The 15,423-nt window shown below is 35.8% G+C and overlaps 1 protein-coding gene across 2 annotated transcripts in view; it reads left to right on the forward strand.

The window, feature by feature from the left end:
* MYO10 (myosin X) overlaps positions 1 to 15,423 on the forward strand; it is a 242,268-nt gene that overhangs the window by 219,411 nt on the left and 7,434 nt on the right. For both annotated transcript variants that reach the window (XM_056824276.1, XM_056824277.1), the window contains exons 31-37: positions 2,563 to 2,705; positions 3,197 to 3,391; positions 4,628 to 4,785; positions 6,841 to 6,964; positions 8,311 to 8,608; positions 9,573 to 9,780; positions 13,236 to 13,372. In XM_056824276.1, coding sequence (XP_056680254.1) covers positions 2,563 to 2,705; positions 3,197 to 3,391; positions 4,628 to 4,785; positions 6,841 to 6,964; positions 8,311 to 8,608; positions 9,573 to 9,780; positions 13,236 to 13,372 — 1,263 coding nt within the window. The remainder of the gene's footprint in view (positions 1 to 2,562; positions 2,706 to 3,196; positions 3,392 to 4,627; positions 4,786 to 6,840; positions 6,965 to 8,310; positions 8,609 to 9,572; positions 9,781 to 13,235; positions 13,373 to 15,423) is intronic.

Consider the following 15,423-nt stretch of genomic DNA (forward strand, 5'->3'; position numbering starts at 1 on the left):
ACTTTGTGAGATCAGTAGCATAAGTATTTTTATATCAGTTCTATAAGTGAGGAAATTGAGGCTACAGATTCTGTGACGTGTCCAGTGTCACATTAAGCTAAGACTCACAATTCAGACCTATCCCAGAGCCAAAGTCTGTCTTTTGCCTCTTTTTTCAAATCATTAGTCAGTAATGGTTCATAGGAAAAAAACAGGGAAGGAGCAATTTAACTTTTTAGATATTTTCAACAGAGCACAATCAAAATAATCTCCATTTGAGCAAAAGTAAAATTGAATTTAGATTTTTATAAATCAATGAAAATCACCATAAAAGAAATATTGCTTTGGATTTCCCTGACTCACTTTTCCATCCACACCCTGGCCTTAATAAAAAAAATTTTAAGACTTTTTATGAACAAATAATGAAGTTTATATAAACTTCATTATTTGTTCATAAAAAGTCTTAAAATTAGCCTCTTTATTCCAGCCCCCCTAAAGAAAAAATTCCTTTGGACTGTGCAATATAACATTCTTAGTAAAATCATAATCAATTCTGAAGTGCTCTTTGGAGGTGATATTCTTTGGGTTTTTTACATTATGGTAATTTTTTTTTCTCTGCTTGATTCTGAATTCTTTTTTATGAAATCATCCTACTGTTCCAACACACATTTTTCTCTTTTCAATTTTGGAGTATTAACTGTGTTCTAATACATGATCTACTGTGCTTTATTTAAATGTTACACATTTCTTTGACATCCATAAATTTTAGTATCATAATTAGATTATAATTGAAGAAAGATACCTAGTGTAGTCCAGACTGTACCATAAAAACTAATGAGAATTAATTTACAAAAATTAGTCTGTGATAACTTTAATTTGTTTGTTTAAATATGTATTGAATACTGATTACATATAAAAACATTACAGGCTATATAGATTTCAATAAATTATTTTTACTCTTCAGTGTTGAGCAAGGCATTTTTAAATTTTTTAAAATAAATATACATATATATGTATAATTAATATTAATCCAGATAGCTAAAATACTTTTGTATTATATGTTTTTTTCTGGAATTAATTCCCTTATTCCATATTTATTCACTTCAGAAATTTGAAAATTCTATATTTCTTTCCCTTTAGAATACTTCCACATTAGTTGCATGTTGCCATTAAGATAATAATCCTTTTTAAAAAAAATGAGCAATCCTGCAAAAGGAAAACAATAGTAAGAAAAAGTAACACGACAAATTTTATATTCTAATAATTTAGTAGTAACGGAGAGTATTAGTCAGCTGCCAAAGAAGCTAAGGAATCTTAAGCAACAGCTAGGTGATGTGAATAGAGCACCAGGCCTAGAGGCAGGAAAGTCTCAAGTTCAAATCCAGCCTCAATTACTAGCTGTGTGACCCTGAGCAAGTCACTTTACTCTGTTTGCCTCAGTTTCCTTATTAAAATAAAGTGGAGAAGAAAATGGTTAATCACTCCACTATCTTGGCCAAGAAAATCCAAAATGCAATTATGAAGGGACAAATATGACTGAAATGACAGAACAATAATAAAGTTTATTAAGAATATATAGAGAGAATCTCATTTTCTACCTCTTTAGATATTGTATAAGACTCTCTTTCCCAGCATCCCATTTGCATATTCACGCTGTGTGCTAACGGTAGGGAAGATATGTTTGTGTAGCTCTTCCTAGATGACTGTGGAGGCTGCGGGGAGAGCTTGGCAGGAAAATTTACTCACGTGGTCATATTTAAGCTTTGTACTTCTATTTCTTATTTCTTCTACTTCAAGTGATTACTAATAAATCTTATAAAATATAATACTTGGAGTTATTGGATATTAATTTAAATCTTACTATGCTAAGATCTTTCAAACAGTAATTTTTTTTTCTTTCTGAAGATTTATAAACTGCACAATTCCAGACTTTTTCTGGCATAATTTAACAAATTAACCTGAGGCCATCGGAGGTGACACAGATCTATAGCAGTCAAAATCATCCAAAACAGAAAAAGGCCAAAGAAACAGACAGATTTTATTATCGTTTTTTCTGTCACCGTGTCCCCTCTTCCTGGCCCTCATCCCAATGCCTAACATGCATGTACCTGCCAGAATCTGTTTTGAAAAGATACCAAGACATTTCACTTTCTTAACTTTTTACTGATATACTTAGATCAACGGTACTTACCTGCCATTCATTACTCATCCACAACAATATAACCCAGTAGAGACAGAGAAAAAGTTGACTTTGGAAAAATCATCATTTTTTCCTCCAGAAGTCACTTTATTTAGCTTTCCCAGAACTAGCCAGGTTTTCATTTGGAAAATTTTGCATAGAAAAATGTTTTTACTTCCCAGAACCTTCAGGATTTGTTGCTCCAAGTGTAAAGGTTAATGAAGCTTAAAATAAATGCTCCAAAAGTGAACAGTGTTTACTTTAATATAAAATACTAATAGCACAACCATGTTTCTACCTATGATTGGTAAGCCAGGAAAGAGTCATTTTAGTAGTGGTTCAAACAAAGGTTATGTTGACAGTTGAGCTAATAGATTTTTCCACTTTCTCTTCCCTGGATGCAGGCCCAATTCATTTGTGATCATCACAGCTAACCGGGTCCTTCACTGCAATGCTGACACACCAGAGGAGATGCACCACTGGATAACTCTGCTGCAGAGGTCCAAAGGGGATACCCGGGTAGAGGGGCAAGAATTTATCGTGAGAGGTAATGACCAGGGATTGCAAGGCTATTTCCAAAGAGCCGTGTGTTCTTCAGGAGTATATTTATTTGTGTGACATTATTTAAAAGTTAATTTGGGGATAATTAAGTGGCTTAGTGATTACAGAGCCGGGCTAAGAGACGGGAGATTCTGGGTTCAGATCTGGATTCAGACCCTGCACAAGCCACTTAGCCTCAGTTACTGAGCCCTTATTGCTTTACTGCCTTAATTAATTAATTAATTCTCCATAATATTGAGTGATTGTAAGACAAAAGGGAAAGGGGTTTTTTCCTTCTTTTTTTTTCTCAGTTAATTTGACTCACTTTTTATATTTTTTTAAAGTATCTTATTAATAACAAATGCAAAAGTAATTCAAAGCCTCAAAATAGAAATTCAACCCCGTTTTGAGTATCTCCTGACTTATACTTAGTATCTAGTATTTTATATGATTGTTAAGGCTTTTAATTCTCATCATATAAATAATTATTCTCCCAAGGATGGTTACACAAAGAGGTAAAAAACAGCCCCAAGGTGTCCTCCCTCAAGCTGAAGAAGCGTTGGTTCGTCCTAACACACAACTCCTTGGATTATTACAAAAGCTCCGAGAAGAATGCTCTGAAACTGGGCACCCTGGTCCTGAATAGTCTCTGTTCTGTTGTCCCACCTGATGAAAAAATCTTCAAAGAAACAGGTAACTGGCTCATTTGCCTTTATGACCCCTTATCAAAACTACCATGGAGCTATGTTTCTGGTCTCAAAGGGCTCTGCTCAGAGTCTAAACTTTCTCTCCAGAAATTTCTTTATAGCCCATTGCTTCTTTTTAGACTACGTGCTTGTGGGTTTCACTATAAATAAGATTCTAAATAAACACATAAATAGAATTTTTTATTTTTCTGAGTTTTGGGGAAGTTCACACAAAATTCATATAAAGGCAAGAAAAGCAGTAGATGAGATTTTTCTGAGATTTGAACATTCTAAACTCTCTTCATAAGCATCAGTTAATAATATCGTACCTGTTAATGATAATCATTAGAGATCCCTACGATGTAACTAATTGTAAGGTAATGAATGATATAATCTTGGCAGCATTTCTTTAGACACATGCCTTGTAGGATGGGGCTGTTTGTCCACCTGTACATTCAGCTTCTTACATGATTCAGTGTAAAGAATACATTGAATTTCATACGAAGAGTAATAATTTAATTTTTAAATTACAGTTGTTAAGTTTTTCTTTCCACCAGAAAATATGTACAGCAGTCACCTATCTTCGAGAATCAGTTATTTATAGATGTTCTAGTTTTTAGTGGGAGTGGGAATAACTGATGGGACAAAGTCTGCAGATTGTCTTACAGATGCAGTGAGATTTAATCATCTCCATTCTTGTGTTCGCTCTTTGATCTTCCTTAAAAATGTATAGCATTATAATCAATGATACATGCAGCATGAAGCAAACAGAGTCCCAGCTCTCAGTGAGATGAATAGAAAAGCAAGATGCATAAGTGCATCCAAGAAAAACTTCTTCTGTTTTAATAGATTGGAAGTTGGGGAGGGAGATTGGTGGTCTTTCTAGTTTGTTTATTTTTCATTTTGGTTTTTATCTTTTTCTTTTCTTTTTGTCTTAAATTCATCAGAGTTTTAAGGAGATTAGGAAGGAAAGGAAGAAAAAGGCATAAGCAGTATCCATAATATACAAGCTTGCCTGGCATAATCATTTCTTAAAGGGAGTCTAAGAGTCTAAGAATGAGGAATTAGAGGAAAAGAGTCCATTGCCAGCTTCTGTCTAACCCCCGTCACCGTGGTCATAAGCCTAGCTTTAGAGGGAAGGATACATCCCCCTTGTGATGATGGATTTCCTAAAGGAATATCCCTTCCGGACAGACTCCTTGGGTCAGAGAGTTTTGTAATTGTGTGTTCCCTGACTCTTCAGGCTACTGGAATGTCACCGTGTATGGACGAAAGCACTGCTACCGGCTCTACACAAAACTGCTCAACGAGGCCACCCGGTGGTCCAGTGCCATTCAAAATGTGACTGAGACTAAAGCTCCAATTGATACTCCCACCCAGCAGCTGATTCAGGATATTAAGGTAAGATACCCAACTGCAGAATGTCTATTCACATTCTTATCTTTGTATCTAGTGGCTCATCCGCTTCAGAACTGACTTTGATACTCCGTTACTAGACTGGAATGAGAAACATTGGTATGAATGGGTGGATTCATTAAAGAAGAAAATGAAATTAGTTTTTATCTGAATTTCCCCTTTTCAGGCAAGAGAAAAGATAGCCTTTAAGTAGACCATAATTGACATATTTTGGAGATATGAGCATTTTCACACTTGCTGGACTAGCCTTCAGGATATTGAGAGAGAGAGCAGAATGTGGGATCTTCGGGGCACATCTTCTCTAATATTGTGTGAAATTTTCCAGCCTTGTTCTGTAGGTACCGCCTGGGCTTCTTAAGGATGGAAGTCCACAGGAGGTATTTAGAAGAACTTTTTACATTTCTGTTCTGAAGTATCAGCTCTGAGTTATAAACTCCTCTAGTATTATTTCCCAGTTGAATCTGGAATCTTGGTCATCCCTGGACAATTACTTGAAAAGCATCCCTCTATAACTCTGGAACCTATCAGTCCAGAAGCAGATTTTCAAAGCCCTGTTGTTCCGAAGACTTAACATTTTTGCGAGGTCAAAAAGGATGGAGGTAGTATTATTTGTGTTGCCCCGCCATGGAAATTCAACCATAGAAGAAAGGAGTAAGGTTCTTTCCTAACCTGTTTCTGATCCAAAGCTAAATATTAATTACATTTCTTTATTTTCAAGTTGATCAAAATATGACAGTGAATAAACAGTTAAGTTTGTGGCATAAAAACTTTGTAAAAGCAAAATATGGAGGACGCGCTGGTGACTTGACAGCAACTTAGTAAAACCTAAACTTTGGGACTATTCCTTTTGTGAGCTCCAAAATCAACCCATTCGTTCTAGGGGACCTAAAGAGAGCTAATTAAAATCATTTTCTACTGTATCCATTTTTCCCTTTCTTGTGGGCCAACTCTAATAAAATGATCCAAAGGTTTTTATGTTCAACTGCCAAAAATTTTGGGAAAATATTGTGAAATTGTAGAATTGTCTATGGACTAAGAATCCTGTTATTAGAGCATCTGCTTGGCTAAGATCAATGACAGTCTTCATTATTTTTGGAGATCTTTGGCAAAGAGAAATGCAAATCAGATGATCTTTTAAATTTAATTTTATATATTGATCTTCACTTATCCTTTTTCTTCAATAAACTTAGAGATTAAGTGAAAATTTTCAAATCTGAAAAGACTTAAGAAACAATGTCTAACACTCCATTTTACATTTTTTTGGTAAAAGGAATAATATTTGATAAAGGAATAGTAAAAGTTTCCTAAAAACATTAAAATGCCTGATAGAGTAGTTCATTGGATTTTTCTCCACCTTTAAAAAATTTGAAACAGTAAAAATAACTGGATTTCTCATACTCCAAGTACAGGATATTATAGCACCAAGAATAGACTAAAAGGTATGTTGATAGTCGTGTGCCAGTATATTTTTACATGCTAGGTGGAAGATAAATAAGAAATGTATGAATGTGAAATATTATTTGGAGTGGAGTTCAATTTTTCTAGTTGCTTGAGAATTATATTTTTGTTGAATCCAGCTGTATTAATAGATTTTCTGCACACATTACAGGTTTGCGAGAATATCAGTAAGAAAATTAAGGAGATGGGGATTTATTTGAAAAAGTTGTATACTTTTTTAAAAAGTATAATTTAGGTTACCTAACCAAATAATTTCTGTGTATGTCATTCCACTTTTTAAAGGGTACCAAGTTCCTAGAAATAATAATAGAAATGCTTTAGGAAAATATTTGCAAGTTAAAATGAAGGAAAAGAATTCCTTCAGAAAAACTTCATATTGAGAATTAATTTTCCCAATCTTTTCTGTATTTTCTGTTTTTCAATATCAGTAATTTTAAAAATTGTATTTTGGGGACCATTCAAAGACTTTATAATCAAGGAATCCTCTTTAACAGAAGTCCAGCTCATGGTATTCTTTGTGGTACTTCTTTATGATAAAATGCAAATGAGTTTTTAGAATTAATTTTTAAAAATATTTTTAAGGAGAACTGCCTGAATTCTGATGTGGTAGAACAGATTTACAAGAGAAACCCGATTCTGCGTTACACCCATCACCCGTTGCACTCACCGCTTCTGCCTTTGCCTTATGGGGACATTAATCTAAACTGTAAGTATAGACGACAAACATAGGCTGTTCAAAGACTTATTTTCTATCTCAGCTGACATGCTAAGTACTGGGGAAAGATACAAAGAAAAGCCCAAACAAACTCTGTTTTCAAGGAATTCATAATCTTAATAAGAGAGGCAGCATGCAGACAGCTATGTCCCAACAAGAGATATACAGCATAAATGGGAAATAATCAACAGAGGGAAGGCACTTAGAATTAAGGAGAATTGGGAAAGGCTTCTTGGGAAAAGGAGGGCTTTTAACTGAGGCTTGACAAAATCCAGGGAAACTACAAGGTAGAAATGAGGAAGGAGAGCATTTACAGATGTGGAAGAATCCCAGCCTTGGGAGATGGAGTGTCTTGTAGTAGATCAGCAAGGAGATCAGCTTCAAAAATGAAGAGAGAACTGGGAATGTAAATGTAGTCACCTCAGCATCCGTTACTTAGAACAGCTAATGAGGAGTGATCATCTGAAAGAAATTGGAGCCAGATCTTAAAACTGATTACCGATTCATATGATGCAGGGTGGTATGGCAACATATTCAGGAGCTGTTGTCAATCCATGCCCCAGAATAAGGCATAGAATTGCAAACGACATCTTCTTGTTTAATTAACTCTTTTTAAAATTTATTTTTATTCATTTTTTAACTAATTAATTAATTTGCAATATTTTTCTATGGTTATATGATTCATATTCTTTCCCTCTCCTCATCTTCTCACTCCCCCCTCCCATAGCCAACATACAATTCATTTTTGTTGAACTCTTTTTTTTTTAAACCCTTACCTTCCATCTTGGAATCAATACTGTGTATTGGCTCCAAGGCAGAAGAGTGTTAAGGGCCAGGCAATGGGGGTCAAGTGACTTGCCCAGGGTCACACAGCTGGGTCTTGTTGAACTCTTAAAGAGATGAAGTGACATTTTTAGATGTTCCTCATGCTGGACTGTACTTAACATCTAATAATAATTTAGAAAGCATTCTGAAAGTAGCGGGCAGGTTCTCTTCTAAATAATAGCAAGGATGATGCCTTATGCTACATTCTTATGGCTCTTCACAGAGATTGACTCACTGGTTAGGTCAGAGTGGAGAAAGATCTGAGTGGTCTTTGCTGTTGGCAGTTCTTAATCTTTTTTTGTGTCATGAACCCTTTTGGTGGTTTGGTGGCGTCTGTGAACCTCCATGTGGATGTATAAAAGAAAGAATTTAAAAAGAAACAAGTATGCTTTTCACTGCAGCTGCCTGGCCTAATCCTGTTACTTTCCATGCTCTTTGCCCATCAATTTGCACACTCGCCCAAACCTTTAAAAAAACTCTTTCCTATTTTGTGTTCGGTTGTGTTTTCCTAGTGCTAAAAGACAAAGGCTATACAACTCTCCAGGATGAAGCCATCAAGATATTCAATTCCCTCCAGCAACTCGAGTCCATGTCAGATCCTATCCCGATTATTCAAGGCATCCTTCAGACCGGGCACGACCTCCGACCTCTCCGAGACGAGCTTTACTGCCAGCTTATCAAACAGACCAACAAGGTGCCTCACCCAGGCAGCGTGGGCAATCTGTACAGCTGGCAGATTCTGACTTGTCTGAGCTGCACCTTCCTGCCCAGTCGTGGGATCCTGAAGTATCTCAAGTTCCATTTGAAAAGGTAAAGTCAGAAAAAGGCTTCTTTAGAATGGTTAGAGGGGGAAAGAGGAATGTTATTTATTATTAGGGGCTTTTTCATTTTATCTCCCATGTTGCTCCCCAAAAATAGATGAATGCTGTCGTCGCTTTTATTCATGTAATCATTTGATTCAAATTTAAAGAAATGGAGAGCCCTGAAGATCTCTTAGCACTCCTTTGCCAGACTTTGAGATTCCTTGATTGAGAAAATAATAATAATATTTATCAGGCACTTAGTATGTGCCAAATTATATGCTAAGTACCAAGGAAAGAAAATATCCCCCCTTAAAAAAAAAGGCAGATACCTCTCTCAAAGCCTCTATAAGGGATGCGTGGCCGGGGGAGAGGTGTTTTGGACAAGGAAGTCACAAGATGGTGAGTCAGCCTATAAAGAGTTGGACAGAAGGAAGAATGCCCAGGGAAAAGAGATGAAGATTGCAGAACAGTCTAGAAATATTATACAATTTTTATACTCGTATCTATCTTCAGGCAACATGTCTCAATGAGTGTAGCCTATTTGCTCAGGCCACTTCATGAGAAAAATGAATTGGCATTTTATATTCCACAGAGAAAAATCAGATTCAGGCTTTTATTTATTTTATTGTGGATGGAGGCTATTTGGTTTTTGGTTTTTTCTCCCCAACTGTGTTTGAATGAGAGTCCTAGGTGTTAAAAGGTAAGTTCTTTGATTCAAAGATGAACTGGCAACAAACTGGGTACACCTTTAAACATTTGGTTGTTTTTCTCTTGTTTAAAATAAAATTCACATAAAATGGACATGTGCCTTGTAGTGTGACCAGAGCCAGTGAGTCACCGTGCTGGCTTTGGGAGCCTCTTATAGGATCTTAAGTGAAGTCAATTCAGAGTCCCCAGGAGCACAGACTACCAATTCTTCATTAAAATTTTTTCTTGAAACTTGTAATTAAAGGCCAGTGCTTGTCTCCTAGGATACGAGAGCAGTTTCCAGGAACAGAAATGGAAAAGTATGCTGCCTTCGTTTATGAGTCTCTTAAAAAAACCAAATGCAGAGAGTTTGTGCCTTCCCGGGATGAAATAGAAGCCCTGATTAATAGACAGGAAATGACATCTACTGTTTATTGTCATGGTGGAGGGTCCTGTAAGATCACCATCAACTCTCACACCACAGCTGGAGAGGTGAGACGTTCTTCTGTCCTGTTTTCCTGTGTGTGTGTGTGTGTGTGTGTGTGTGTGTGTGTGTGTGTGTGTGTGTGTGTGTGTGTGTGTGTGTGTGTGTAAATATATGTACATACATACACACATACATAGAAGATGCTCAGCTTGACACATTTTTGTTTTGTTTTTTATGTATTTTGAGAGGGATATTTTAATTTTTTTCCCATGGTTACATGATTCTTGTTGTCTCCTTCCCCTCTTATTTCCCCCCTCCCAGAGCTGACAAGCATTTTCACTGGGTTATACATATATTATCACTCAAAACCCATTTCTACATTATTCATTTTTATAATAGAATAATATCTTAAAACCAAAACCCCAAATTATGCACCCATATGCAAGTGATAAATCATATGTATTCTTCTGAATTTTTAACTCCCACAGTTCTTTTCCTAAATGTGGATAGCATTCTTTCTCATAAGTCTCAGGATTGTCCTGGATCGATGCACTGCTATCAGTAGCAAAGTCAGTTACATTTGATCATCCCGCAGTGTTTCAGTTTCTGTGTACAATGTTCTCCTGGTTCTGCTTATTTCACTCTGTATCAGTTCATGTAGGTCTTTTCAGTTTTTATAGAAATCAAGCCATTCACCATTCCTTACAGCATAATAATATCCTATCACTATCACATACTACAATTTGTTCAGCCATTTCCCAATCAAGGAACCCCCCCCCCCATTTTTTGCCACCACAAAAAGTGCAGCTATAAATGTTTTTGTGCAAACAGAACCTTTCCCTTTTTTTTTAATCTCTTTGGGATACAAACCTGGTAGTGGTATTGCTGTATCAAAGGGCATTCAGCTTGACAAATTTAGAAATGACCTAAAGTTAGCTTTGTGCTCACAAAAATAAGATTCTTATTAGAAATGAAGGAAGAGGAAAGCTATAAAGATAACATAGAAAGAACATCTCTGAAACTTTTTTTAAAAACCCTCATCTTCCATCTTTGGATCAATACTGTGATTGGTTCTAAGGCAAAAGAGTGGTAAGGGCTCGGCAATGGAGGTTGAATGATTTGTCCAGGGTCACACAGCTGGGAAGTATCTGGGCCCAGGTTTGAGCCCACATAGCCACCTAATCCTCCTCTCTGAAACTCTTAACACAAAATATATTCTCAAAACTAACTTGCTAAGTCAGTAACTAACAGAAAGTATTTAAAATCCTATCATTACAGGGGAACCAATTAGTACTGACAAGTCATGCAGAATAACCCAGCTTCATTATACCATATCCACATAGAAATGTAAATATTTCCTTGTCATCTCAGTGACCACAGCCAGGGAATGGGTGTGCAAATGACCACACTAGTGGACTAGTCTTCCTACTAGAATAAAAAAAGGAATGATATACAATTCAGAATGGTTTCTAACACATAGGAAATGTTCTACAAGGAACTTTCTGAAGGCACTCCTAATACTCCTTTGAGCTAATAAATTAGCAGGTAAAAGACAGCCCCCCCCCCCCCCCCCCCCCCCCCCCCCCCCCCGTCTTTTGTTGTATTTGTAAATTTCCTGACTCCATGCCTCATGCTCTCTCCACTTGTCCCCAGGGGCCTTGGGAGGGACAGAGAGAAAAGAATGAAAAGAATTTTGGTTTGGAAAGTTATAGGGATGCCGAGGAGAGCCATAGGGGGAATAGAGTGACAGCCTTTCAGGATTTGTCTTGTAATTTGATTATGGTTTCAGAACTAGAAAGCCCCTTGGGGAAGGGGGTACTAAAGATCCATGTTTGAGGTTGGGGAGCAAGAGGTAGAACATGGCCTTACACAAACTCTGTTTCTCTGATCATAGACAAAAATCAACACGTCCTTATAATTGTAAGTCTTTTGATCCTACCAGTGAGCAGATTATACGCTCCTTTATTTTTATGGGAAAAAAAGATTAATATATTGAAGGCTGCAAAAATATTTCCTAATGAAATCATAATCATATACCATGTGCTAATACAGTTAATTAAGCATCCTGAAATATGAAGTGGAATTTTGGAATTTGATGTTAGCAAAGTCACTTTAGTTTTCTCAGCCCCTTTTTCCTCATGTTATAAATTGAGAATACTAAAACATTTATTATCTGGAATTGTTATGAGGTCTATAAGTGAATGTTTATAAATTATTTTGCAAAGCTTTAAAGATTTTTTAAGTTTTATGGATATATTTTATTTTTATCTCACCATTTTTAAAAATAAATTTTTATTTTTATTTTTTTATATCACCATAGTTACTCCACATATTCCTCCCTTCTCCTCCCAGAAAGTCATCCCATGTGACAAATAGTATTTTTTTAGAGAGGAAAAAAAATCAGCATAACTGATGAATACATTGAAAGAATCTAAAAATATGTGATGGTGGGATGTCCACAAAGAGGTGGATTGGGGCACTCTTCTCACCTCTCTCCTTTTTTAACCTTTACCTTCCATCTTAGAATCAATATTTATTATTGGTTACTAGGGAGAGGAGTGGTAGGCAATGGGGGTTAAGTGATTTGCCCAGAATCACATAGCTAAGAAGTATCTGAGGCCAGATTTGAACCCAAGACCTCCCATCTCTAGGCTTGGCTTTCAGTCCACCAAGCCATCCAGCTGTCCCTCATAGCTCTTCATTCAAGTCCTGTTCGATCTTTATAATTTATAATTTTTTTTTGGTATTTCATTGTTCTTTCCATTTACAGTGTTGTCATTACTATGGATACTATTTTCTTGGCTCTGCTTGTTTCCCCTACATTGGTTCATATAGACCTTTCCACATTTCTCGATTTTCATCACATATTATTTCTCATAGTACAATAATACTCTGTTGTGTTCATGTACTAAAATTATTTTAGCCATTCCTCAATTGACAGGTATCTATTTTGTCTCCAATTCTTAGCTTTGGTAAATGGTGTTGTTGCTATAAATATTTTAAGATATATTGGGGCCCTTTCTTCTGATTGATGGCTTCCTTGAGGCTCAAGCCCAGTAATGGAGCCTCTGACTCAAAGCATGTGGCGGTAGAGTTCATTTATTTGCATAATTCCATATTGCTTTCCAAAACGGTTGTACTATTTCACCATTCCACAAACAATGTATTTGTGTGCCCACCCTTCCAAACCCCTCCAAACTGACTGTTGCATTTTGTGTCATTTTTGCTCATTTGCAGTGTGTAAACACCCTCATTTCTGAAAATACTCCTTTCCCTTCCCAGGCCCCAACAAACATCCCTTATACCAAAAAACCCACTTAGTTCTTCACTTTTACTTCTAAATCGAGACACCAATACATTTGAATTTTAGATAAAGGTATATTATTACTGTTGGGTGTTTTTGTTTTTGTTTTTAATTAACAACTTGAAGAAATCAAAAGATACTAAAAGTTTTAATTTTTTTTTTTGTTTCAAGAAATCAAAAGATACTAAAAGTTTTTTTTTTGTTTGTTTGTTTCAGGTTGTTGAAAAATTAATTAGAGGTTTGGCCATGGAGGATAGCAGAAACATGTTTGCTCTTTTTGAGTACAATGGCACGGCTGATAAAGCAATTGAAAGCAGAACTATAGTGGCTGATGTCTTAGCCAAGTTTGAAAAGTAAGTCTCCTTAAAGACCCACAATAGCAATTCTAAAATGAACTAGCTTGAATAGTCATCTATATTATCCTAATTTCCTTAGTCCTTGTGTGAAGGGAGCCCCCTCCCAGGATCATGTACCTGTGTCCTGGTACTGCATGGGTCACGGGCCAGTGACCTAGGCACCAGAGCCAGAAAGGATCAGGATTCTGACCCAGAATAAAAGAGGGAGTTTCAGGAAGCTGGCTCTCTATTCCCTTGGAAGGAAGGTGGAGGAGGGAGCCATGAGCGGGGCATCCATGTGGCTAGTTTAGAATAGACTTCTTTCTCTCTATCTGTCTGCCTTCTCTTACTCAAGTAAATATTAATAAACTCTGGAAACTAACAGCTAGAGTTTAATATAATCTTAATCCCTATAAATACAGCTATACTTGTATCATGTAGAAAGTAAATAGGATTGTAGATATTGTGCTTTATTCTAAAAATATTGATTTGCTGATATTCTTATTAAGAGATTCTTTAACAACTCTTTCCTGCCTTCTTTGTTTTTCTCTATGAAGCAAATCTTCTAATCTGTATCAACTCGTTTTTCCCATATGAACTAATTTTCTTAACAAAGGGGCTAATATACAGCTTTCTTCAGAAATGGCCACTAAATCCATTTATACTCCATAATTTAGTCACTTATCATGATGTTCTTATATGTAATGCAACCAAAGTTTTCCAAAGGGCATAAAAATCCATTAATAAGATGTTAATTGCCAACCACATAATCTTTAATATTTTATATGAAAGATCTGTAGGGGAAGGTGTTGGAGGTGGGGGATTTGGTCTTATGAATGGAATATATCCCAAACAGACAATTTTACATCTCCCAGAAAGGCAATAAATAATAATGCAGTTGTGATTGACAGTTATCTATTTTACTCTATAAGTTAAAAACTACTCAAAGCTAATTACTAAAAGCATTAAGTTATATATTTTAAAGTTTGAAAATACTTAAATTGAAATTATACTGTCACTACCACAACCCATAAAAGAACTAGAATGAGATTTCCTAGTAGAAATTGTCTTGTAGTCTTCCCTGGTTTATGTTTATTAACATGGATTTTTGGGATGATATTAAGTATATAAACCACTAACAAAAGTAAGCATCCTAAGGGTTCTTAACCTTGTATCTTTGAGCAGGTTTCTGATATGTGAATGCAAATGGGGGAAATTATGTCTTTATTTCAATATGATTCTTTGAAATATTATACGTTATACTTTATGCATTTAAAACATTCTAAGAAAAATTATAAACCCTGGCCTAAAATTGTTAAAACTTGATTGAAAAGTCAGTCTAGCAATTTTCTAATATTTTAATAGGGATTGACTCACTCAAATACAAAGTAAATACACACTTTAAAACTCTCATTAATATGAACCCCATGAGCTTCTAGGACTTTCAGAATACCTGGCAACCTTGAATGTCTTTTTATTTAATCTTTCTTTCTGTTGAAGCTACCCTGTTTCCCTTGAATAATAATGGGAGATCTTTTCATTGGTACTGTGTGCAAGGAAGACATTGCTAGGACTTGGAAATTCAAAAGACAAAAACAAAATAGTCTTTGGATTTAAAGTAGTTATAATTTTACTTGCCTTTCTAACTTCTAAAGTGCTCCATTTTCTCCTGTACATCTCATCCTTCTTATCCTGCCTCTCGTCTCCACACATACTTCTCTCAGCACACTAATAAATGCAGACACTTCTCTTAATTCTTATAAGTGCTTTTTTATGTAATTATCTGATTTTTAGTTGTTCAGTATTAATGTATTTTGAAGGTATGCTTAGTAGTAAGCTAACACAGTCCCTGTTCTCCATCTCCAACTTGAGTTTTGAATATTCTCACCCATAATATTTCAAATCACACTCAAAAACTTAAACGGTCTTGTTTCAGAGCAAATAAACTTCATCTGCTATCCAAATGTAGTAAACCTTATGCTAAAATGAGGCCATATTACTAAGATGTTTTGCTGTTCTCTTTCTTTCTCTCCCTCCCTTCCTCTCCCTCTCCCTCTCTCCCTCCCTCT

The sequence above is a fragment of the Monodelphis domestica genome, chromosome 3 (genome assembly GCF_027887165.1).
Source record: "Monodelphis domestica isolate mMonDom1 chromosome 3, mMonDom1.pri, whole genome shotgun sequence".
In the NCBI taxonomy this organism is placed as follows: domain Eukaryota; kingdom Metazoa; phylum Chordata; class Mammalia; order Didelphimorphia; family Didelphidae; genus Monodelphis; species Monodelphis domestica.